The 23,294-nt window shown below is 42.5% G+C and overlaps 1 protein-coding gene across 3 annotated transcripts in view; it reads left to right on the forward strand.

Annotated features, from left to right (window-relative positions):
* Nucleotides 1-23,294, forward strand: part of HGSNAT (heparan-alpha-glucosaminide N-acetyltransferase) — a 58,718-nt gene that overhangs the window by 26,578 nt on the left and 8,846 nt on the right. For 2 of the 3 annotated variants that reach the window (XM_009455291.5, XM_519741.9), the window contains exons 6-13: nt 2,139-2,208; nt 3,555-3,664; nt 5,280-5,356; nt 6,683-6,713; nt 11,052-11,212; nt 12,466-12,581; nt 21,791-21,912; nt 22,621-22,747. In XM_009455291.5, coding sequence (XP_009453566.3) covers nt 2,139-2,208; nt 3,555-3,664; nt 5,280-5,356; nt 6,683-6,713; nt 11,052-11,212; nt 12,466-12,581; nt 21,791-21,912; nt 22,621-22,747 — 814 coding nt within the window. The remainder of the gene's footprint in view (nt 1-2,138; nt 2,209-3,554; nt 3,665-5,279; nt 5,357-6,682; nt 6,714-11,051; nt 11,213-12,465; nt 12,582-21,790; nt 21,913-22,620; nt 22,748-23,294) is intronic. The other variant, XM_063816327.1, reaches the window with a different exon arrangement.

Genomic DNA, 23,294 nt, shown 5'->3' on the forward strand with positions numbered 1-23,294 from the left:
TTAGAAGTGAAGCCTGAAGATGTGACTGAATTGCTGCAATCTCATGACAATACTTGATCAGACAAGGAGTTGCTTCTTATAGATGAGCAAAGGAAGTGGTTTCTCAAGATGGAATCTACTCCTGGTAACCACGTTGTGAACATTGCTGAGATGACAACAAAGGATTTAGAATATCACATAAATGTAGTTGGTAGAGCAGAGGCAGAGTTTGAGACGATTGACTCTAATTTTGAAAGAAGGTCTAACTGTGGGTAAAATGCTATCAAACAGCATCACGTGCTGCAGAGAAATCTTGTGAAAGGAAAAGTCTGTGGCAAACTGTATTGTCTTGATTTCGGAAATTGCCACAGCCACCTCAACCTACGGCAGCCACCACCCTGACCACTCAGCAGCCATCAACATGGAGGCCAGATCCTCCACCAGCAAAAAGATTAGGACTTGCTGAAGGCTCAAATAATCATTAACTTTTTATTAGCAATACATGTTTAAATTAAGGTATGTAAACTGTCTTTTTGTGCATAATGGTATTGCACACTTAATAGACTATAGTATAGTGTAATATATAACTTTTATATACACTGGGTCACAGAAAATTTGTGAGAGTCACTGTATTGTGATATTGGCCTTATTGTGGTGGTCTGGGACCAAGCCTGCAGTGTCTCGAGCTATGCCTGTACTGGTTTCTCTGCTTCTGTGTAACTGTTCATGACCAAAAAATAAAAGGGGAAAAAATCCTATGCACTGGATAATTTGTTTATGCCAGGGTAGGGTATACTTTTCGAAAGATTTCTTCCCAGGTAGAAATCTCATTTTAAAGAAAAACCAGTTAATATATTTATCTTTTGTTAGTCATGTAAATCAATGTAACGTTATCTGGATATCTTTCTTTTCTTTCTTTCTTTTTTTTTTTTTGAGACAGAGTCTTGCTGTGTCACCCAGGCTGGAGTGCGGTGGCACCATCTCGGCTCACTCCAAGCTCTGCCTCCCGGGTTCACACCATTCTCCTACCTCAGCCTCCTGAGTAGCTGGGACTGCAGGTGCCCGCCACCATGCCTGGCTAATTTTTTTGTATTTTTAGTAGAGACAGGGTGTCACCGTCTTAGCCAGGATGGTCTTGATCTCCTAACCTCGTGATCCGCCCGTCTTGGCCTCCCAAAGTGTTGGGATTACAGGCGTGAGCCACCGCGCCCAGCCTGGATCTTTTTGAATTAAAGCAACCATATTAAAAAAGAACCCAGTACATTAACTATTTGAATCACCCCAAAGTTGCTTTCAACTTTTCCCAGTGTGCACATATGCATTTTTGTTTGTAATTGAATGTAAATGTTAGGTTTTTGCTTTTTGTATTTAATAGTTGATCTTTTTTTTTTTTTTTTGAGGTGGAGTCTCGCTCTGTTGCCCAGGCTGGAGTCCAGTGGCGTGATCTCGGCTCACTGCAACTTCCCTCCGCCTCCTGGGTTCAAGCAATTCTCCTGCCTCAGCCTCCTGAGTAGCTGGGATTACAGGCGTGTACCACCACATCTGGCTAATTTTTGTATTTTTAGTAGAGACATGGTTTCACCATGTTGGCCAGGCTGGTCTCGAACTCCTGACCTCAAGTGATCCACCCACCTCGGTCCCCCAAAGTGCTGGGATTACAGGCAAGAGCCACCATGCCTGGCCTAATAATTTATATCTTCATCTTAATGTTTCTTTGTGTGGGCAGAGCCCACATTCTTTTGCTTTCATGACTGTATCACATCCTATCACACAGCTGTCATATTCTGTGTTTAGTCATCCTTGTTTTGAGTAAATTTGGTTGTTTCCAAGTTTTTGCTATTTTAATTTTAATAGTATTATTAGTGAGAATCCCAGCCACGGGGAATAGTTACCTCATTTACCTTCTGAAGTCTTTAATGAAAGCTCTGTCATCATTCCTGTTTTATTGATGAGGAAACTATGCTGTGAGAGTTGAGTATTTATAAGTAGAGCTGCTGAAAATTGTGATTTCTATTTTTATATTGTTAAAAAATGTTTAGAATGTTTAATTACTTAGTAATATAGAATATGAGCTTTAATTTTATTTCCATATAATATCCAATCATTTAAAAAATTCTGCCAATGAAAATAAATTAATTGAGCCCTTTATTTATTTTCAGTTTGGATGACTTTAACAATTGGATTTCTAAAGCCATAAGTTCTCGAGAAACTGATCGCCTCATCAATTCTGTAAGTTATGAGATGCATAGTGTATTGCCCAGGTGGTTTTCTAAACTTGGAATTTATAGTTTCTTATTTAATCATTATTGTCCAGTTTTATGTTTATATTGAGGAAGGCCAGGTTGTAGCTCCTGTATTCCTAATAGAGAGCAGCCCTCTCTTCAGCTGCTGGGAAGGGCTCCATCCCTTCTCTTGCTTCAGTGACATTGGAACGTTCCGCTCTATCAGGATACCTGAGGTAGAGACATTTTTCACTCTGCAGGCAGCATTGTTGAATCAATCCAGTTAAGTAGAGAGTGTCAAAGTTAAAACAAAGAAATAAGAGACAACAATATTAAATCTATAAATGCTGATGGCCTCCTCTAATGATTTAAATATGTCATTAAATTTTTGTTAATAAATTCAGGCTCATTTATGGGGATGTTGACTTCTGTGCTTGTGCTAGATGCACTTATGACTAGTTTTTTTGGTGTCATTTATCAACGTGGCCACTGGCAAACTCAGTAAAAGGCAGGAAAAGCTGATAAAGTACACAACCAGACCTCTAGATGGGATCTTTACAAAAGCAAATCCAAGTATTGTTTAGAAAAACTTTTTTATTTTTTGAGACAGGATCTTACTCTGTTGCCCAGGCTGGAGTTCAGTGGCGTGGTCTCAACTCGCTGCAGCCTCAACCTCCTGGGCTCAGATGATCTTCCCACCTCAGCTTCCCAAGTAGCTGGGACTACAGGTGTGTACCACTCCACCTGGCTAATTTTTGTATTTTTTGTAGAGAGAGGGTTTCACCATGTTGCCCAGGCTGGTCTCAAACTCTTGGGCTCAAGAGATTTGCCCACCTTGGCCTCCCAAAGTGCTGAAATCACAGGTGTGAGCCACTGTGCCTACAGAAAAACTATTTTTTAGCTTTCTAAACTATTTTTAGATTTCTACTATATCACATTCTTTCCTAAAGAAATAAAAAATTGATGCCGGTTGCGGTGACTCACGTCTGTAATCCCAGCACTTTAGGAGGCTGAGGCAGGCAGATCATGAGGTCAGGAGTTTGAGACCAGCCTGACCGACATGATGAAACCCCATCTCTACTAAAAATACAAAAATTAGCCGGACGTGGTGGCGCATGCCTGTAATCACAGCTACGCAGGAGGCTGAGGCAGGAGAAACGCTTGATCCCAGGAGGTGGAGGTTGCAGTGAGCCAAGGTCTTGCCATTGCACTCCAGGCTGGGCCACAGAGCGAGACTCTGTCTCAAAAAACAAAACAAAACAAAACAAAACAAAAAAAGAAATCAAAAAATGACAAAATGAAATTTACTCCTTAGCATTATGAGTTGTCATCTTTCTCCCTTTTTTTCTGAAGGAGCTGGGATCTCCCAGCAGGACAGACCCTCTCGATGGTGATGTTCAGCCAGCAACGTGGCGTCTATCTGCCCTGCCGCCCCGCCTCCGCAGCGTGGACACCTTCAGGGGGTATGTGGGCCTCCCTGTAGCACAGTGGGTGCAGGTAGTCACAGGACTACATAATTGTACATACACACACTTTTAGCTTTTAAGGACTTTTACATATCTTTTACTTTCTAGGCTAGGAAGGATTTCTTGGATGTAAAAGTAAACTCTGCAGCCTCTCCAGTCTGGAAGACCATCATGATCCTCAGTCTCTGTGTTGACAGAGGAGTAGTGGATGAGGCCAGAGCCAGTGTCCACTTGGATACGTGGTCTGCTGAGTGAAGGGCATTTTTATTTGGGCAAGTCGCTGTTACTTGGGGCTGCAGACTGTATCCCATGTCCAGTCAGTAGCTTGACGGCTCAGAAGATGCACTAGTCTAGCGAGGAAACACCAGCATGTGGCAGAGGGAGGGCTGATCCTGCGCTGCTAGCAGAGTGACTTGAGTATCAGGCCCTCGTGCTAGCAAACCCATAGCCCTGGTAGAAGAACAAGGGCCAGGACTGAAATCTGAAAATAAAGTTTAAAAACTGTATAGCGAAGAATAAATACACAGGTATCAGCTCTTTTATTTCTACATACTGAAGCCTTCTGAACTCTAGTGACAACCCTATAACTTTGCCCCAGTCTCACCAGAGCCCTGAGTGCCCTGGCAGGTAGATTGGAAGCAGGTAGTAAGAACAATATGATCATAATGAAACTTGCTAACAATTCTGGAGTTCTCATAATATGCCAGTCACTGTTCTAACTTGTCTTAATTTATTTAATCTCTTAGTAATCCTATGAGATATATACTTTTAATGTGCCTGATTCACATTAAAAGTAAAAGAAATTGTGCTGCTGAGTGAAGTAACTTGCCCAAGCTCACTCAGGTACCAAATAGGAAAGCCAGGGTTTGATTGCAGGCACTTGGGTTACAGAGTCTCCCAAATTAGTCTGTTGACACCTAAGGTCAGCACCCTCAGCATTCTGCACAGTTAGCCTCAAACAGTAGCACATCCGGAATCTATTACTCTGTCTTTTAGATTTCCATTGCTACTTTTGGAGATAAGATGGTCACAGATAGACAGGAACTAACATTTATTAAGTGTCTAAAATATGCTGGGCACTGGTTAGCTGCTGTAAAATACATCATTCTCCTTAAAAGTCACATGTGGTTAGGGCACTTTCTTTTACAGATGAGCACACGGAGTTTACTGATGAGAACCTTGCCCAGGGTCTTATGGCTAATGACAGAAAAGGATCCAAGATTGGAATTCTGAGCTCGCTGACTCAGCTGGCTGTGTGCCTTCCACCAGAGTTCTTTAACCCGAGACATCTAAATAATTAGCACAAAACTGAGTTATTGGAAATATTTTGCAATGTTTTCAAGTTATATAGTTTAAGACTGCAGTATACACTTTGGTTAAGACATCATGTTGGCAGTGTTGGCAATGGTCCTAACTGTAGTGCATGGTCCTAATTGCGATGACTAGAAAATAATCGCTTCTTGGCCTTGATGTCTCATCTTGTGTAATAAAATGCTCAGTAGAATTGCATTGTTGCATGATTGCACCTTGTGAGTATAAATGTGTCTTCAGTTCAGCCCTTCCTTTTCACATAGCAAACCCTGAAAGGCTTCTCTTTGTTGGCTTCTTCTAGGATTGCTCTTATACTCATGGTCTTTGTCAATTATGGAGGAGGAAAATATTGGTACTTCAAACACGCAAGTTGGAATGGTAAGATATTTCCTAAAAGTAATGTTGCTTATATACGTCCTTCACAGAGCTTCAGGGCAGGAGAATCACTCAGCATTCTCCCCAGAAACTCCAGAAATGAGCCCCAGCAGCCTCCTCTGAGCCACTGAGCTCCTGCTCCCTCCTAGGGTGACCTGTAGATGATTCTGCGAGCCCTTTAGTTTTGTTCCTCCTTTTGTGTGCTGTGAATCTGTAAAGCTTCACTGTAATAACAGACTCTAGAAGTTTCTGCTGTGGGACTGAGGGACTCTGCAGAATATGTTATGGATTTGGTTGTAAATGATCATGGTCATATTCTAGATATGCCTTCTATTACAGCCACCATGCTCTTGGGGGCTCTGTCTTCTAGGACTTATGGTCCTTTTTGAGATGGTGTTGAACTAGGATTGGTCTGAGTGGTGGTGAATAATATCTGTAAGTCTGGCTTGGTAGTTGCTTTACGAATGGATTAGTGCTTCTTAAACATAACAAACGTGTCTACATATTTCTAGTTTGGTTTTCCTGTGTCTAGTTATGTTCATAGGAAGTGTCCCAGCCAGGTCCAGTGCTTGGTTGCGGAGTCTCAAGGAAGAGTTTGTGAGTTTACTTTCTTTTTTTAAAGGCAGAGTCTTGCTTTGTAGCCCAGGCTAGATTGCAGAGGTGTGATAATAGCTGACCACAGCCTCGACCTCCTGGGCTCAAGCAATCCTCCCACCTCAGCCTCCTGAGTAGCTGGGACTACAGGTGTGTGCCACCATACCTGGCTAGTTTTTTAAAACAATTTTTAGTACAGATGGTGTCTCACTCTGTTGCCCAGGCTGGTCTCAAACTCCTGGGCTCAAGCGATCCTCCCACCTTAGCCTCCCAAAGTGCTGGGATTACAGGTGTGAGCCACACCACACCTAGCCTATGAGTTTTCTTTTTCTTTTTCTTTTTTCTTTTTGAGATGGAGTTTCATTCTTGTCACCCAGGCTGGAGTGCAATGGCGCGATCTTGGCTCACTGCAACCTCTGCCTCCCAGGTTCAAGTGATTCTCCTGCCTCAGCCTCCCAGGTAGCTGGGATTACAGGTGCCCGCCACCACACCCGGCTAATTTTTGTATTTTTAGTAGAGACGGAGTTTGATCACGTTGGCCAGGCTAGTCTCGAACTCCTGACCTCAGGTGATCTGCTCGCCTCGGCCCCCACAAAGTGTTGGGATTACGGGCATGAGTCACTGCGCCTGCCCTGGGTTTACTTTCTATACCAGTGTGTAATGAAGTCCACACTAGATTTAGGAGGTATTTGTATTCTAGAGTCCTTTTGCTTATGCTTTGTACTTGTTCTGCAGGGCTGACAGTGGCTGACCTCGTGTTCCCGTGGTGAGTTGCCGGTCTGCCCTCTTCTCTTCCACGGGTTGACTCCAGTCTCCTGTTTTTCAGATGATGCTGGAGCCTCTCTTCTGAGACGGGCATGTGTTATGTGGTTAGGAAGTCCTTCCAAAAGTCCTGTTACTGGATAGTTCTCATACTTGACCCAGTGCCTACACGTGTGTATAAAAGAGTGATTTGGGGCCGGGCGCGGTGGCTCACGCCTGTAATCCTAGCACTTTGGGAGGCTGAGGCAGGCGAATTACCTGAGGTCAGGAGTTCAAGACCAGCCTGGCCAACATGGTGAAACTCTGTCTCTACTAAAAATACAAAAAATTAGCTGGGTGCAGTGGCACGTGCCTGTAATCCCAGCTACTCGGGAGGCTGAGGAAGGAGAATCACTTGAACCCAGGAGGCGGGGGTTGCGGTGAGCAGAGATCACGCCACTGCACTCCAGCCTGGGCGACAGAGTGAGACTTCATCTCAAAAAAAAAATAAATAAATAAAAAAAGTGATTTTACAGGGAATATTTTGTTAGTGTAGATATGGTATGCCAGATCCTGAAACCTTGTAGGAAATTATACATTCTGAACATGTAGTTCAGTTCCATTAATCCTGAAAATACTTATAAAATCCTATTTCCTGAAGAATTACAGTATATTGGTATCAGTGAATGCTAATAAATATGTAGGTGGGCAATGATAGTCATAAACTAAAATTTAAAATAACAGTTGAGTAGCTCAATTCTGTCTCTGATCATTCATGGCTTCTTATTCTTGTGAAGGGACATTGCCTATGTGATGTGGAATTTGTATCTTTGCTATGGTGTATTAAGTGACATTGCTCCCTCATTAGCAGGTAGTACCAGCCTTATTATTGTTATTTTTTATTTCAAATTTTAAATTTTTGTGGGTACATAGTTTATATATTATGGTAAATATGAGATATTTTGATGCAGGCATACAATGTGTAATAATCACATCAGGGTAAATGGGGTACCCACCCCCTCAGGCATTTACCATTTTGTGTTATAAACAATCCAATTATAATTTTTTAGTTATTTTTAAATGTACAGTAAATTATTGTTGACTGTAGTCACCCTGTCATGCTATCAAATACTTGATCTTATTCATTCCATCCAGCTATATTTTTGTACTCATTAACCATGCCCCCTCCTTCCCTCCCCACTACCCTTCCCTTCTGGTATCCATCCTTCTATCGCCCTGAGTTCAGTTGTTTTAATTTTTAGCTCCACAAATAATTGGAACATGTGAAGTTTGTCTTCACATGGCTTATTTCACTTAACATAATGTCCTCGAGTTCCATCCATGCTGTTGCACATGACAGTATCTCATTCTTTTTTATGGCTGAATAGTACTTCATTGTGTATATGCACCACATTTTCTTTCTAAGTGTCTGTTGATGGATGCTTAGTCTGCTTCCAGATCTTGGCTATTGTGAATAGTGCTGCAATAAAGATGGGAGTATCTCTTCAATATACTGATTTCCTTCCTTTTGCATATATACCCAGCAGTGGGATTGCTGGATCATATGGTACCTCTACTTTTAGGTTTTGAGGAACCTCTAACCTATTGTCCATGGTGATTGTACTAATTTACATTCCCACCAACAGTGTACAAGTGTTCCCTTTTCCCCACCTCCTCATCAGCATTGGTTATTGCTGTCTTTTGGATAAAAACCATTTTAACTGGGGTAAGATGATATCTCACTGTAGCTTTGACTTGCATTTCTCTGATGATCAATGATGTTGAGCACCATTTCATATTCGTGTTTGCCATTTGGATGTCTTCTTTTGAGAAATGTCTGTTCAGATCTTTTGTCCTCTTTTTTTTTTTTTTTTTTTTCTTTCAAGATGAAGTCTTGCTCTGTAGCCCAGGTGGGAGTGCAGTGGCATGATCTTGGTTCATTGCAACCTCTGCCTCCTGGGTTCCAGCGATTCTTCTGCCTCAGCCTCCCGAGTAGCTGGGATTACAGGTGCGCACCACCACACCTGGCTATTTTTTTGTATTTTTAGTAGAGATGAGGTTTCACCATGTTGGCCAGGCTGGTCTTGAACTCCTGACCTCAGGTAATCTGCCTGCCTTGGCCTCCCAAAGTGCTAGGATTACAGGCGTGAGCCACCGAGCCCGGCCTTTTAATCCATTTTTAATTGGATTATTAGATTTTTTTTCCTATAGAGTTGTTTGAGCTCCTTATATGTTCTGGCTATTTATTGCTTGTCTGATGGGGAGTTTGCAAATATTTTCTCCCATTCCATGGGTTGTCTCTTCACTTTGTTAATTATCTTCTTTTCTGTGTGGAAGCTTTTTACTTGATATGATCCCGTTTGTCCATTTTTGCTTTGGTTACTTGTGCTGTGTGAAGTGTTAATCAAGAAATCTTCACTTAGTCCAGTGTACTGGAGTGTTTCCCCAATGTTTTCTCTTAGTAGTTTCATAGTTTGAGGTCTTAAGTTTAAGTCTTTAATCCATTTTGATTTGATTTTTTTAATATGGTGAGAGATAGGGGTCTAGGTTCATTCTTCTGCATATGAATATCCAGTTTTCTAGCATCATTTTTTTGAAGAGACTGTCCTTTCTCCAATGTGTGTTCTTGGCACTTTTGTCGAAAATGAGTTCACTGTAGCTATATGGATTTAGCTCTGAGTTCTTTATTCTGTCCCACTATCTATGTGTCTGTTTTTATGCCACTACCATGCTGTTTTTGTTTCTATAGCTCTGTGGTATAATTTAAAGTCAGGTAATGTGATTCTTCCAGTTTTGTTCTCTTGCTCAGGATAACTTTGGCTACGCTGGGTCTTTTGTGGTTCCATATAAATTTCAGCATTTTTTTTTCTATTTCAGTGAAGAATGTTATTGGTATTTTGATAGGGATTGCATTGAGTCTGTAGATTGCTTTAGGTAGTGTGAACATTTTAACAATATTAATTTTTCTAATGTATGAACATGGAATTTCTTTCCATTTTTTGGTGCCCTCTTCAATTTCTTTCATCAGTGGTTTATAGTTTTCATTGTAGAAATCCTTCTCTTCTTTGGTTAAGTTAATTTTGAGGTACTTTATTTTATTTGTGGCAATTGGAAATGGAATTCCTTTCCTGATTTCTTTTTCAGATTGTTTTCTGTTGGCATATAGAAATGCTACTGATTTTTGTATGTTGATTTGTATCCTGCAACTTTACTGAATTTGTTGATCAGTTCTAATAGTTTTCTGGTGGAGTCTAGGTTTTTCCAAATATAAGATCACGTTATCTGCAAACAAGGCTACTTTGACTTCCTCCTTTCCAACTTGGATGCCCTTTATTTGTTTCTCTTGTCTGATTGCTCTATTTTTGTACTCATTATCAGTGCCATGTTGAATAACAGTGGTGAAAAGTAGGCATCCTTGTCACGTTCCAGATCTTGGAGGAGAGGCTTTCAGTTTTTCCTAGAGACACCAAGGAATGCAGCAAGAGCAAACTTTCATCTCTGTGATCCCTTGCCAAGTAATTAGAAAAATCAGTATTCTAACTTTTTTTTTTTAAAGAGATAATTTAGGGCCAGGTGTGGTGGCTCATGCCTGTAATCCCAGCACTTTTGGGAGGCCGAGGCGGGCGGATCACAAGGTCGGGAGATCGAGACCATCCTGGCTAACACGGTGAAACCCTGTCTCTACTAAAAATACAAAAAAAAGAAAATTAGCCGGGCACGGTGGCGGGCGCCTGTAGTCCCAGCTACTCAGGAGGCTGAGGTGGGAGAATGGCGTGAACCCAGGAGGCGGAGCTTGCAGTGAGCCGAGATCGTGCCGCTGCACTCCAGTCTGGGCAACAGAGCAAGACTCCGTCTCAAAAAAAAAAAAAAAAAAAAGAGTAATTTAGTATGGTCAAAGAAAAGAAAGGAAATGTGTATTACTTAGACTAAATGGAGAGAGAAAAAGTAAGCTTTCACTTTTCTTTCAGGTGCAGAAGGGTGTATAGAAATGATTGAAATGTCTGTTTTTCAAGGGCTTTGAGGGTGTGCTAGTGAATGTCAAGTTATTTGAAGACATTACTGTGGCTTCGAATCATCATTTCTTTTTGATAACGAAATGGGAGGGTTGTCCTTGGAAATTCCATTTAATATTAAAGAAATTTTCTCCTAAGACAGGACTTGAAGGTGCACTGTCAAAAACCTTCCAGCCCCATGGGGCTATATTCTGAACTCTTCCTCTACTGTTAGCTCAGTATTATTTCAGTAATTGGCTACTTTAAACAAATTATGGTTGCTTCTCTTTTATAGCATATTATAAAATGTTACTGATACATAGACAAAAAATTTGGAAATGGCCACCTATTAATAACTAGATTCTTTTTAGGTTTGTATTTATTATGGGATCTTCCATTTTTCTATCGATGACTTCTATACTGCAACGGGGATGTTCAAAATTCAGATTGCTGGGGAAGATTGCATGGAGGAGTTTCCTGTTAATCTGCATAGGAATTATCATTGTGAATCCCAATTATTGCCTTGGTCCATGTAAGTACTTTTTCCCTCTGTTATATATATTCAGGTTGAAATATGGAAACTATATGTCGTAATTTGAGAGAAATGCAATTCCTCCATCTCAGGTGCCTGCAAATAGAGTAATCATTAGGAAAGTATATACAATGGTTGTCTAACTGTGAGCATTATTATTATTATTTTTGAATTTTAGACCTGGGAGGAGCCTCTGAGACTACTCAAACCCTTCTCTTGTGCAAAGGAAAAGTCTGAGGCCAAGAGCGATTGAAGGTTTTCTCTGGATTATCTGAGTGTAGTGAGAAGCACAGCAGGGACCAGACCAGGCCGCCTTGGTCTCCAACTTTGCCCCCTGCTAATGTGATTTCATCAGCTTTCAATAGTGTGCGGCAGTTCACGAATCCACCTTCACCGGCACTTGTATGGCAGCTGGGTTTCTGGAAGGAGTAATATCTTTGTCATTAGTTTAGTGGTGCGCAGGGACAGCAGAGCTGAGGGAAGGCTTGTGAGCCCTCTGCTTTGAATGAGTATCAGAGTCGGGAGGGCACTAGTCACTGTCCTCAAGGGCCTTGCAATTGTCGTTAGCAGAAGAGGACACAAACATCTAGACAATGGCCAAATGGAGCCCTCAGGCAATATGTACTTTAATAGGCACTAGCAAGAGATGGAGGTCACTTCTAGATGGTGTTTCATATGAATGTGGACTTGGTGGATCTCCAAAAAGGGAGCCACTGCTTCCAGTAGGATTCATTTTAGGGTTTGTTGTCAGGTCTGTTCTTCCGGTCATACGGTTGGGTAGCAGATAGGGCAGGGAGGGTCAGTCAGTGGCGTTCTTGGGGTGATACAGCTGGGTAGTGGGTAGGGCAGGGAGAGTGGCTTGTGTTGGGCCTGCAAAGTCCTAGCAGACATGCGGGTTGATTGCAAATTCCTAATAGGAAAGAGCCAGGGTCAGGCACAGGCCTGGCTTTATCCCCACACCTGAGTAAGACGCTTTGGTTCTTATCCCAGTCTCTCATCTGGCCAGCTTCCTGTTTTGAGTTTGAGCCATGTCCCTGACTGACCCTCCCTCTATTAAGAGGGATTGGCCTGTTTTTGGAAGCTGGGCTGAGCCCATGTCTCTTGACCGTATATATTTCCATGTCCAAGAGCTTAAAAAAGACTTACTTAGATGCAGTATAGGTATGTCTTCCCCTTTAGGAAACAAATAATGTTGTCCTGGGATGAGAGGAGAAGTCCTGGCTAACACTTGACCTAACTTGTGTCTTTCGCAGTGTCTTGGGACAAGGTGCGCATTCCTGGTGTGCTGCAGCGATTGGGAGTGACATACTTTGTGGTTGCTGTGTTGGAGCTCCTCTTTGCTAAACCTGTGCCTGAACATTGTGCCTCGGTGAGAAACCATGTTTTAATTAAGAAAAACTTTTTTTAAATTAAAAAAAGTGTATTGTGTAGTGATACGGTCTCACTATGTTGTCCAGACTGGTCCCTCACTCCTGGCTTCAAGTGATCCTCCTGCCTTGGCCATCCAAAGTGCCGGGATTCCAGGTGTGAGCCAGCATGCCTGGCCAGAAACTGTGTTCTTGTCGTTGTTGATACAGGGTCTTGCTGTGTTGCCCAGGCTGGGGTGCAGTGGTGTGATCTTGGCTCACTGAAGCCTCAACATCCCAGGCTCAAGCGATCCTCCCTCCTCAGTCTCCTAATTAGCTGGGACTACAGGAGCGCACCACCATGCCTGGCTAGTTTTATTTATTTTTTTGTAGAGACAAGGTCTCACTATGTTGTCCAGGCTGGTTTCAAACTCCTGGTCTCAGGTGATCTTCCTGCCTCGGCCTCACAAATTGCTGGGATTACAGGTGTGAGCCACCATGCCCAGCCAAAACAGTGTTTTTTAAAAAAAGGGAGAACAAAGGGGGATATGGTTTTTAGAACTTCTAAAATTTCTGCATGCAATACTGTACATCTGCTAATCAAATACATTCTGATTTTCACTTTCATTAGTTATTTTTAATCTTTATGTCAATTTTTTATTATAAAATACACGACATGAGATCTATCCTCTTAACAAATTTGTCAGCAGACAGTAATCACATGCATTCTTTTTTCCTCTTATTTTTAGTTGATATGTAATACTTGTACATATTTATGAGGCTCAGAGTAATATTTTGATACCTGTGTATCATACAGTGTGTAATGATCAAATCAGGGTAATTAGCATATTCATCACCTCAAACAGTTATTATCATTTCTTTGTGTCAGGAACATGCACAATCCTCTCTGCTAGTTTCAAATGCATTCTGTTTTATTTACTTCTTGGAGACAGGGTCTCACTCTGTTACCCAGGCTGGAGTGCAGGGGCACGATCTCAACTCACTGTTGCCTTAACTTCCCAGGCTCAAGCGATTCTCCTGCCGCAGCCTCCTGAGTAGCTGGGACTATAGGCATGTACTACCATGCCCAGTTAATGATTGTATTTATTGTAGAGACGAGGTTTCACCGTGTTGCCCAGGCTGGTCTTGAACTCCTGGGCTCAAGTGATTTACCCACCTCAGCCTCCCAAAATGCTAGGACTACAGGTGTGAGTCACCATGCCTGGCCTCATTTTTTTTTTTTTTTCTTTTGAGAAGGAGTCTTGCTCTGTCCGCCAGGCTGGAGTGCAGTGGCGCGATCTGGGCTCACTGCAAACTCCGCCTCCTGGGTTCACGCCGTTCTCCTGTCTCAGCCTCCTGAGTAGCTGGGACTACAGGCACCCGCCACAACTCCCAGCTAATTTTTTTTTTAAATTATCCTTTAAGTTCTAGGGTATATGTGCACAACGTGCAGGTTTGTTACATAGGTATACATGTGCCATGTTGGTATGCTGCACCCGTTAACTCGTCATTTACATTAGGTATATCCCCTAATGCTATACCTCCCCTTTCCCCCTGCCCCACAACAGGCCCCGGTGTGTGATGTTCCCCACCCTGTGACCAAGTGTTCTCATTGTTTAATTCCCACCTATGAGTGAGAACATGTAGTGTTTGGTTTTCTGTCTTTGTGATAGTTTGCTGAGAATGATGGTTTCCAGCTTCATCCATGTCCCTACAAAGGACATGAATTCATCCTTTTTTATGGCTGCATAGTATTCCATGGTGTATATGTGCCACATTTTCTTAATCCAGTCTATCATTGTTGGGCATTTGGGTTGGTTCCAAGTCTTTGCTATTGTGAATAGTGCTGCAATAAACATACGTGTGCGTGTGTCTTTATAGCAGCATGATTTATAATCCTTTGGGTATATACCCAGTAATGGGATGGCTGGGTCAAATGGTATTTCTAGTTCTAGATCCCTGAGGAATCGCCATACTGACTTCCACAATGGTTGAACTAGTTTATGGTCCCACCAACAGTGTAAAAGTGTTCCTATTTCTCCACATCTTCTCCAGCATCTGTTGTTTCCTGACTTTTTAATGATTGCCATTCTAACTGGTGTGAGATGGTATCTCATAGTGGTTGTGATTTGCATTTCTCTGATGGCCAGTGATGATGAGCATCTTTTCATGTGTCTGTTGGCTGCATAAATGTCTTCTTTTGAGAAGTGTCTGTTCATATCCCTTGCCCACTTTTTGATGGGGTTGTTTGATTTCTTCTTGTAAATTTGTTTAAGTTCTTTGTAGATTCTGGATATTAGCCCTTTGTCAGATGGGTAGGTTGTAAAACTTTTCTCCCATTCTGTAGGTTGCCTGTTCACTCTGATGGTAGTTTCTTTTGCTGTGCAGAAGCTCTTTAGTTTAATTAGATCCCATTTGTCAATTTTGGCTTTTGTTGCCATTGCTTTTGGTGTTTTAGACGTGAAGTCCTTGCCCATGCCTGTGTCCTGAATGGTATTGCCTAGGTTTTCTTCTAGGGTTTTTATGGTTTTAGGTCTAACATTTAAGTCTTTAATCCATTGTGAATTAATTTTTGTATAAGGTGTAAGGAAGGGATCCAGTTTCAGCTTTCTACATATGGCTAGCTAGTTTTCCCAGCACCATTTATTAAATAAGGAATCCTTTCCCCATTTCTTGTTTTTGTCAGGTTTGTCAGAGATCAGATGGTTGTAGATGTGTGGTATTATTTCTGAGGGCTCTGTTCTGTTCCATTGGTCTATATCTCTGTTTTACTACCAGTACCATGCTGTTTTGGTTACTGTAGCCTTGTAGTATAGTTTGAAGCCAGGTGGCATGATACCTCCAGCTTTGTTCTTGTGGCTTAGGATTGTCTTGGCAATGCAGGCTCTTTTTTGGTTCCATATGAACTTTAAAGTAGTTTTTTCCAATTCTGTGAAGAAAGTCATCGGTAGCTTGATGGGGATGGCATTGAATCTATAAATTACCTTGGGCAGTATCGCCATTTTCATGATATTGATTCTTCCTATCCATAAGCATGGAATGTTCTTCCATTTGTTTGTGTCCTCTTTTATTTTGTTGAGCAGTGGTTTGTAGTTCTCCTTGAGGAGGTCCTTCACATCCCTTGTAAGTTGGATTCCTAGGTATTTTATTCTCTTTGAAGCAATTGTGAATGGGAGTTCACTCATGATTTGGCTCTCTGTTTGTCTGTTATTGGTGTATAGGAATGCTTGTGATTTTTGCACATTGATTTTGTATCCTGAGACTTTGCTGAAGTTGCTTATCAGCTTAAGGAAATTTTGGGCTGAGATGATGGGGTTTTCTAAATATACAATCATGTCATCTGCAAACAGGGACAATTTGACTTCCTCCTTTCCTAATTGAATACCTTTTATTTCTTTCTCCTGCCTGATTGCCCTGGGCAGAACTTCCAATCCTATGTTGAATAGGAGTGGTGAGAGAGGGCATCCCTGTCTTGTGCCAGTTTTCAAAGGGAATGCTTCCAGTTTTTGTCCATTCAGTATGATATTGGCTGTGGGTTTTTCATAGATAGCTCTTATTATTTTGAGACAGGTCCCATCGATACCTAGTTTATTGAAAGTTTTTAGCATGAAGGGCTGTTGAATTTTGTTGAAGGCCTTTTCTGCATCTATTGAGATAATCATGTGGTGTTTGTTTTTGGTTCTGTTTATATGATGGATTACATTTATTGATTTGCATATGTTGAACCAGCCTTGCATCCCAGGAATGAAGCCGACTTGATCATGGTGGATAAGCTTTTTGATGTGCTGCTGGATTCGGTTTCTCAGTATTTTATTGAGGATTTTTGCATCGATGTTCATCAGGGATATTGGTCTAAAATTCTCTTTTTTTGTTGTGTCTCTGCCAGGCTTTGGTATCAGGATGATGCTGGCCTCATAAAATGAGTTAGGGTTTATTCCCTCTTTTTCTATTGATTGGAATAGTTTCAGAAGGAATGGTACCAGCTCCTCTTTGTACCTCTGGTAGAATTTGGTTGTGAATCCATCTGGTGCTGGAGTTTTTTTGTTGGTAGGCTATTAATTATTGCTTCAATTTCAGAGCCTGTTATTGTTCTATTCAGGGATTCAACTTCTTCCTGGTTTAGTCTTGGGAGGGTGTGTATGTGTCCAGGAATTTATCAATTTCTTCTAGATTTTCTAGTTTTTTTGAGTAGAAGTGTTTATAGTATTCTCTGATTGTAGTTTGTATTTCTGTGGAATCGGTGGTGATATCACCCTTATCATTTTTTATTGTGTCTATTTGATTCTTCTCCCTTTTCTTTATTAGTCTTGCTAGCAGTTTATCAATTTTGTTGATCTTTTAAAAAAACCAGCTCCTGGATTCATTGATTTTTTTGAAGGGTTTTTTGTGTTTCTATCTCCTTCAGTTCTGCTCTGATCTTAGTTACTTCTTGCCTTCTGCTAGCTTTTGAATGTGTTTGCTCTTGCTTCTCTAGTTCTTTTAATTGTGATGTTAGGGTGTCAATTTTAGATCTTTTCCTGCTTTCTCTTGTGGGCATTTAGTGCTATAAATTTCTTTCTACACACTGCTTTAAATGTGTCCTGGAGATTCTGGTATGTTGTGTCTTTGTTATCATTGATTTCAAAGAACATCTTTATTTCTGCCTTCATTTTGTTATGTACCCAGTAGTCATTCAGGAGTGGGTTGTTCAGTTTCCATGTAGTTGAGCAGTTTTGAGAGAGTTTCTTAATCCTGAGTTCTAATTTGATTGCACTGTGGTCTGAGAGACAGTTTGTTATAATTTCTGTTCTTTTACATTTGCTGAGGAGTGCTTTACTTCCAACTATGTGGTCAATTTTGGAATAAGTGCAATGTGGTGCTGAGAAGAATGTATATTCTGTTGATTTGAGGTGGAGAGTTCTGTAGATGTCTATCAGGTCTGCGTGGTGCAGAGCTGAGTTCAATTCCTGGATATCCTTGTTAACTTTCTGTCTCATTGATCTGTCTAATGTTGACAGTGGGTTGTTAAAGTCTCCCATTATTATCATGTGGGAGTGTAAGTCTCTTTGTAGGTCACTCAGGACTTGCTTTATGAATCTGGGTGCTCCTGTATGGGGTGCATATATATTTAGGATAGTTAGCTCTTCTTGTTGAATTGATCCCTTTACCATTATGTAATGGCCTTCTTTGTCTCTTTTGATCTTTGTTGGTTTAAAGTCTGTTTAATCAGAGACTTGGATTGCAACCCCTGCCTTTTTTTGTTTTCCGTTTACCTGGTAGATCTTCCTCCATCCCTTTATTTTGAGCCTATGTGTGTCTCTGCACGTGAGATGGGTCTCCTGAATACAGCACACTGATGGGTCTTGACTCTTTATCCAGTTTGCCAGTCTGTGTCTTTTAATTGGAGCATTTAGCCCATTTATATTTAAGGTTAATATTGTTATGTGTGAATTTGATCCTGTCATTATGACGTTAGCTGGTTATTTTGCACTTTAGTTGATGCAGTTTCTTCCTAGCATTGATGGTCTTTACAATTTGGCATGTTTTTGCAGTGTCTGGTACCGGTTGTTCCTTTCCATGTTTAGTGCTTCCTTGAGGAGCTCTTGTAAGGCAGGCCTGCTGGTGACAAAATCTTTCAGTATTTGTTTGTCTGTAAAGTATTTTATTTCTCTTTCACTTATGAAGCTTAGTTTGGCTGGATATGAAATTCTGGACTGAAAATTCTTTTCTTTAAGAATGTTGGATATTGGCCCCCACTGTCTTGTGGCTTGTAGAGTTTCTGCTGAGAGATCTGCTGTTAGTCTGATGGACTTCCCTTTATGGGTAACCTGACCTTTCTCTCTGGCTGCCCTTAACATTTTTTCCTTCATTTCAACTTTGGTGAATCTCACAATTATGTCTTGGAGTTGCTCTTCTTGAGGAGTATCTTTGTGGTGTTCTCTGTATTTCCTGAATTTGAATGTTGGCCTGCCTTGCTGGGTTGCGGAAGTTCTCCTAGATAATATCCTGAAGAGTTTTTTCCGACTTGGTTCTGTTCTCCCCGTCACTTTCAGGTACACCAATCAGACACAGATTTGATCTTTTCACATAGTCCCATATTTCTTGGAGCTTTGTTCATTTCTTTTTACTCTTTTTTCTCCAAACTTCTTTTCTCACTTCATTTCATTCATTTGATCTTCAATCACTGATACCCTTTCTTCCACTTGACTGAATTGGCTACTGAAGCTTGTGCATGCATCACGTAGTTCTTGTGCCACAGTTTTCAGCTCCATCAGGTCATTTAAGGTCTTTTCTACACTGTTTATTCTAGTTACCCATTTGTCTAATCTTTTCTCAAGGTTTTTAGCTTCTTTGAGATGGGTTCGAACATCCTCCTTTAGCTCGGAGAAGTTTGTTATTACCATTCGTCTGAAGCCTTCTTCTCTCAACTCATCAAAGTCATTCTCCAACCAGGTTTGTTCCATTGCTGGCGAGGTGCTGCGTTCCTTTGGAGGAGAAGAGGCGCTCTGATTTTTAGAATTTTCAGCTTTTCTGCTCTGTTTTCTCCCCACCTTTGTGGTTTTATCTACCTTTGGTCTTTGATGATGGTGATGTACAGATGGGGTTTTGGTGTGGATGTCCTTTTTGTTTGTTAGTTTTCCTTCTAACAGTCAGGACCCTCAGCTGCAGGTCTGTTGGAGTTTGCTGGAGGTCCACTCCAGACCCTGTTTGCCTGGGTATCACCAGTGGAGGCTGCAGAATGGCAAATGTTGCTGCCTGATCCTTCCCCTGGAAGCTTCGTCTCAGAGGGGCACCCAGCTGTATGGGGTGTCAGTCGGTCCCTACTGGGAGGTGTCTCCCATTTAGGCTACTTGGGGGTCAGGGACCCACTTGAGGAGGCAGTCTGTCCGTTCTCAGATCTCAAACTCTGTGCTGGGAGAACCACTACTCTCTTCAAAGCTGTCAGACAGGGACGTTTAAGTTTGCAGAAGTTTCTGCTGCCTTTTGTTCAGCTATGCCCTGCCCCCAGAGGTGGAGTCTACAGAGGCAGGCAGGCCTTCTTGAGCTGCGGTGGGCTCCACTCAGTTCAAACTCCCCACCTGCTTTGTTTACCTACTCAAGCCTCAGCAATGGCGGATACCCCTCCCCCCAGCCTCGCTGCCACCTTGCAGTTCGATCTCAGACTGCTGTGCTAGCAATGAGTAAGGTTCTGTGGGCGTGGGACCCTCCGAGCCAGGTGCAAGATATAATCTCCTGGTGTGCCGTTTGTTAAGACCATTGGAAAAGTGCAGTATTAGTGTAGGAGTGTCCCGATTTTCCAGGTACCATCTGTCATGGCTTCCCTTGGCTAGGAAAGGGAATTATCCGACGTCTTGCACTTGGGGTGATGCTCCACCCTGCTCCGTGGGCTGTACCCACTGTCTGACAAGCCCCAGTGAGATGAACCCGGTACCTCAGTTGGAAATGCAGAAATCATCTGTCTTCTGCGTCGCTCACACTGGGAGCTGTATACTGGAGCTGTTCCTATTCGGCCATCTTGGAACCTCCTCCACGCCCAGCTAATTTTTTGTATTTTTTAGTAGAGATGGAGTTTCACTGTGTTAGCCAGGATGGTCTCGATCTGACCTCGTGATCTGCCTGCCTCGGCCTCCCAAAGTGCTGGGAGTACAGGCGGGAGCCACCGCATCCAGCCGCCTGACCCCATTCTTGATAGTATTAAATAATACCACCAGCATCCAGTTTACTGGTTCAGTCTCTTGGGGCATTATTGCGATTTTTTCAATTTCCTTGTAGCATAACATATATATGTGTAAAATTCATGTAACGTTTTGGTAACTGTTCAAATGCTGTAAAGTTCAATTTTGAGGATAATCCCCAGGTAGGGCATGGGAGAGTGATGGTATTGTGCTTGGCTATTTGCATTGCTTCTTTATCAGAAGCATGTAGGAGTCCCATCTCATTTGTGATTACTTCCTCTCTTACTATAAATTGCTAGGTGGAGTTCACTCAGGTGACAGTTACTTCTTTCCCCCACCCACCATTAGTGACAAAAATTCCGATGGAAATGTTTAAAATCTTCCATTTGGGGTCCTATTCAACAATCAGTTAATAAAGCCGTGTTGTCTTCTAGCTTCTTTCAAGATACGTAACTAGCAAGTTCATCACTGAATCTCACTTTCTCTGGGTGTTTCCTACAATGTTAGTTATCTAGTTTGGGGGGCGTTTTAGTCATTGTTACTCTTTCCCCCTCTGCCCTTGTCATTAATGTGTCCTCTGGCTGTGGATTTCCTTAGGGTGAAGGACAGGCGAGACATGCCTGAGTGGGCACAGAGCTTGGTCAGCCATGGATATCAAAGCTGCTATTTTCAGCCCTTCTGTGGGACCTGAGGGTCCGCGGAGGTGCATCCTGGGCCATCACCATAGGGTCAGGGGTTCAGTGGGACACTAAGAACAGGTGGGCTGCACCCTTTCTTCCTTCAACCACAGAGATCCAAAAGTTTGAATTTCGTTAGTTTACTTATTTTATTTTTAAATTTTAAATCACAGGTATATTGATGTATAATTTACATACCATAAAACTCCCATGTTGAAATTGTACAATTTGATGATATTTGCTCTATTCAGAGTTGTGCAGCTGTCACCAGTCTGTAATTCTGGAAGGTTTTCCTTACCCCACGAAGAACCCTGCACTCACCGCCAGTCACTCCCCACATCACAACTCCCCCAGCCCCAGGCAACCCCAGCCTACTTGTTGTCTCTACACATGTACCTGCTCTAGACAGTCCGTATACATGAAGTCATATAACGTGGCTTTTTGTGCCTGGCTGCTTCCACTTAGCATATTTTTTGAGGTTCATCCATGTTGCATATGTCAGCACTTCCTTCCAAAATTGCTGAATTAGATTCCGCTTTAGGGATACACCACATTTTGCTCACCCATTTATTAGTCGGTGAACATTTGACTTGTGTCCCCTTTTTTGCTGTTGTGAACAATGCTCCTGTATGTATGTGTACAAGTTTTTGTGTGAACATATGTTTTCAGTTCTCTTGGGTATAGAAATAGAATTGTCTGCTGATTTCTTTTGAATGGGTGTTTTGCTGTGAGATTTCATGGAGAGGGAACATCTGGAGAACCTAACGTAGTCAGTAAGTTTTTGTATTACTGCCAAAAAGGCCAAGAAATGAGTCACCGGGAATTTCCTAAAGACATGTGCTTAGTTCCCTTCTATTTGCATTTAGTTCACGTGTGTTTTATTTTTCTGCCCCCACGCAGGAGAGGAGCTGCCTTTCTCTTCGAGACATCACGTCCAGCTGGCCCCAGTGGCTGCTCATCCTGGTGCTGGAAGGCCTGTGGCTGGGCTTGACATTCCTCCTGCCAGTCCCTGGGTGCCCTACGTAAGCGAACCCCTGGGGGTCATCCCTTGTGCATGTCCTGTTCTGCCCAGTCAGAGGTTCTGGGCTTTCACAAGTCTCGAGTCAGAGGAATTCTCTTTCCCTCTTCCTTCTCCTTTGAGGCCTGCTTTGCATGGGGAGAGGAGATTGGCACGTGTCCAGAGTGATTTCCCTGTGGGTGGTGTGAGGGTCAGCTTGAATAGAAATCGGGCCTCCCACCTTCATAGTGTGGGAGCAGTTTGTCAGTGAGCGTGCATGAGCCAGAAGGACGTTTTAGCTGGCTCATGTTTGGGGCTCTCTGAATTGCGCTGCATACATAGCCAATATAAACCATGTTTTTTTTTTCTTTTTTTGGAGATGGAATCTTGCTCTGTCGCCCAGGCTGGAGTGCAGTGGCATGAACTCGGCTCACTGCAACCTCCGCCTCCCAGGTTCAAGCAATTCTCCTGCATTAGCCTCCCGAGTAGCTGGGATTACAGGCGCACACCACCATGCCCGGCTAATTTTTGTATTTTAATAGAGACGGGGTTTCACCATGTTGGCCAGGCTGGTCTCAAATTCCTGACCTCAGGTGATCTGCCCGCCTCGGCCTCCCAAAGTGTTGGGATTACAGGCGTGAGCCACCGTGCCCGGCCTGAGGTTTTTTTATTCTTGTCCCTCTGTTCGCCCTTCTGAGGTCTTGTCATTTACATATGCTTTTCACCTTCCTAGTGGTTATCTTGGTCCTGGGGGCATTGGAGATTTTGGCAAGTATCCAAATTGCACTGGAGGAGCTGCGGGCTACATCGACCGCCTGCTGCTGGGAGACGATCACCTTTACCAGCACCCATCTTCTGCTGTGAGTGAGACTCGAGTTTGCTTAGAACTGGAACTCAGGCTTTCAGAAGTGAAGGAAAGTAGAAAGAGCCAGCAAACTTTAAACCATGCCCATTTAAGAAAACACACTGAGAACTGATGCTTATTTGAAAAGTCAGCTAACTTAATGACTTTAGGGATCACTGTATGGCAGTGTGTAAACATTATTTTGGATTTTAAAGTGAGAATGTGGAGCTGGACACAGTGGCTCACACCTGCATTCCCAGCTACTCGGGAGGCCAAGGTGAGAGGATTGCTTGAGCCCAGGAATCTGAGACCAGCCTGTGCAATAGTGAGACCCCGTCTCTGTAAGGAAGAAAAAAAAAAAAAAAACAAACAAGTGAGAATGCATTGTGTAAATGATCATAGCACAGTGCTTTTCTGTACGTCTCAGGTCAGATTTCCTGGCAGCAGACCCTGAGACAGAGGGTCACATGCAGGAAGTTGATCAGGCAGTCCTTGCGGGGGAATAAAGGAGGCAGGACCGTGCAGAGGGAGAAGTTGACCTGCACTGTAGCCCCAACAAAGGC

The sequence above is a fragment of the Pan troglodytes genome, chromosome 7 (assembly GCF_028858775.2).
Source record: "Pan troglodytes isolate AG18354 chromosome 7, NHGRI_mPanTro3-v2.0_pri, whole genome shotgun sequence".
NCBI lineage: Eukaryota > Metazoa > Chordata > Mammalia > Primates > Hominidae > Pan > Pan troglodytes.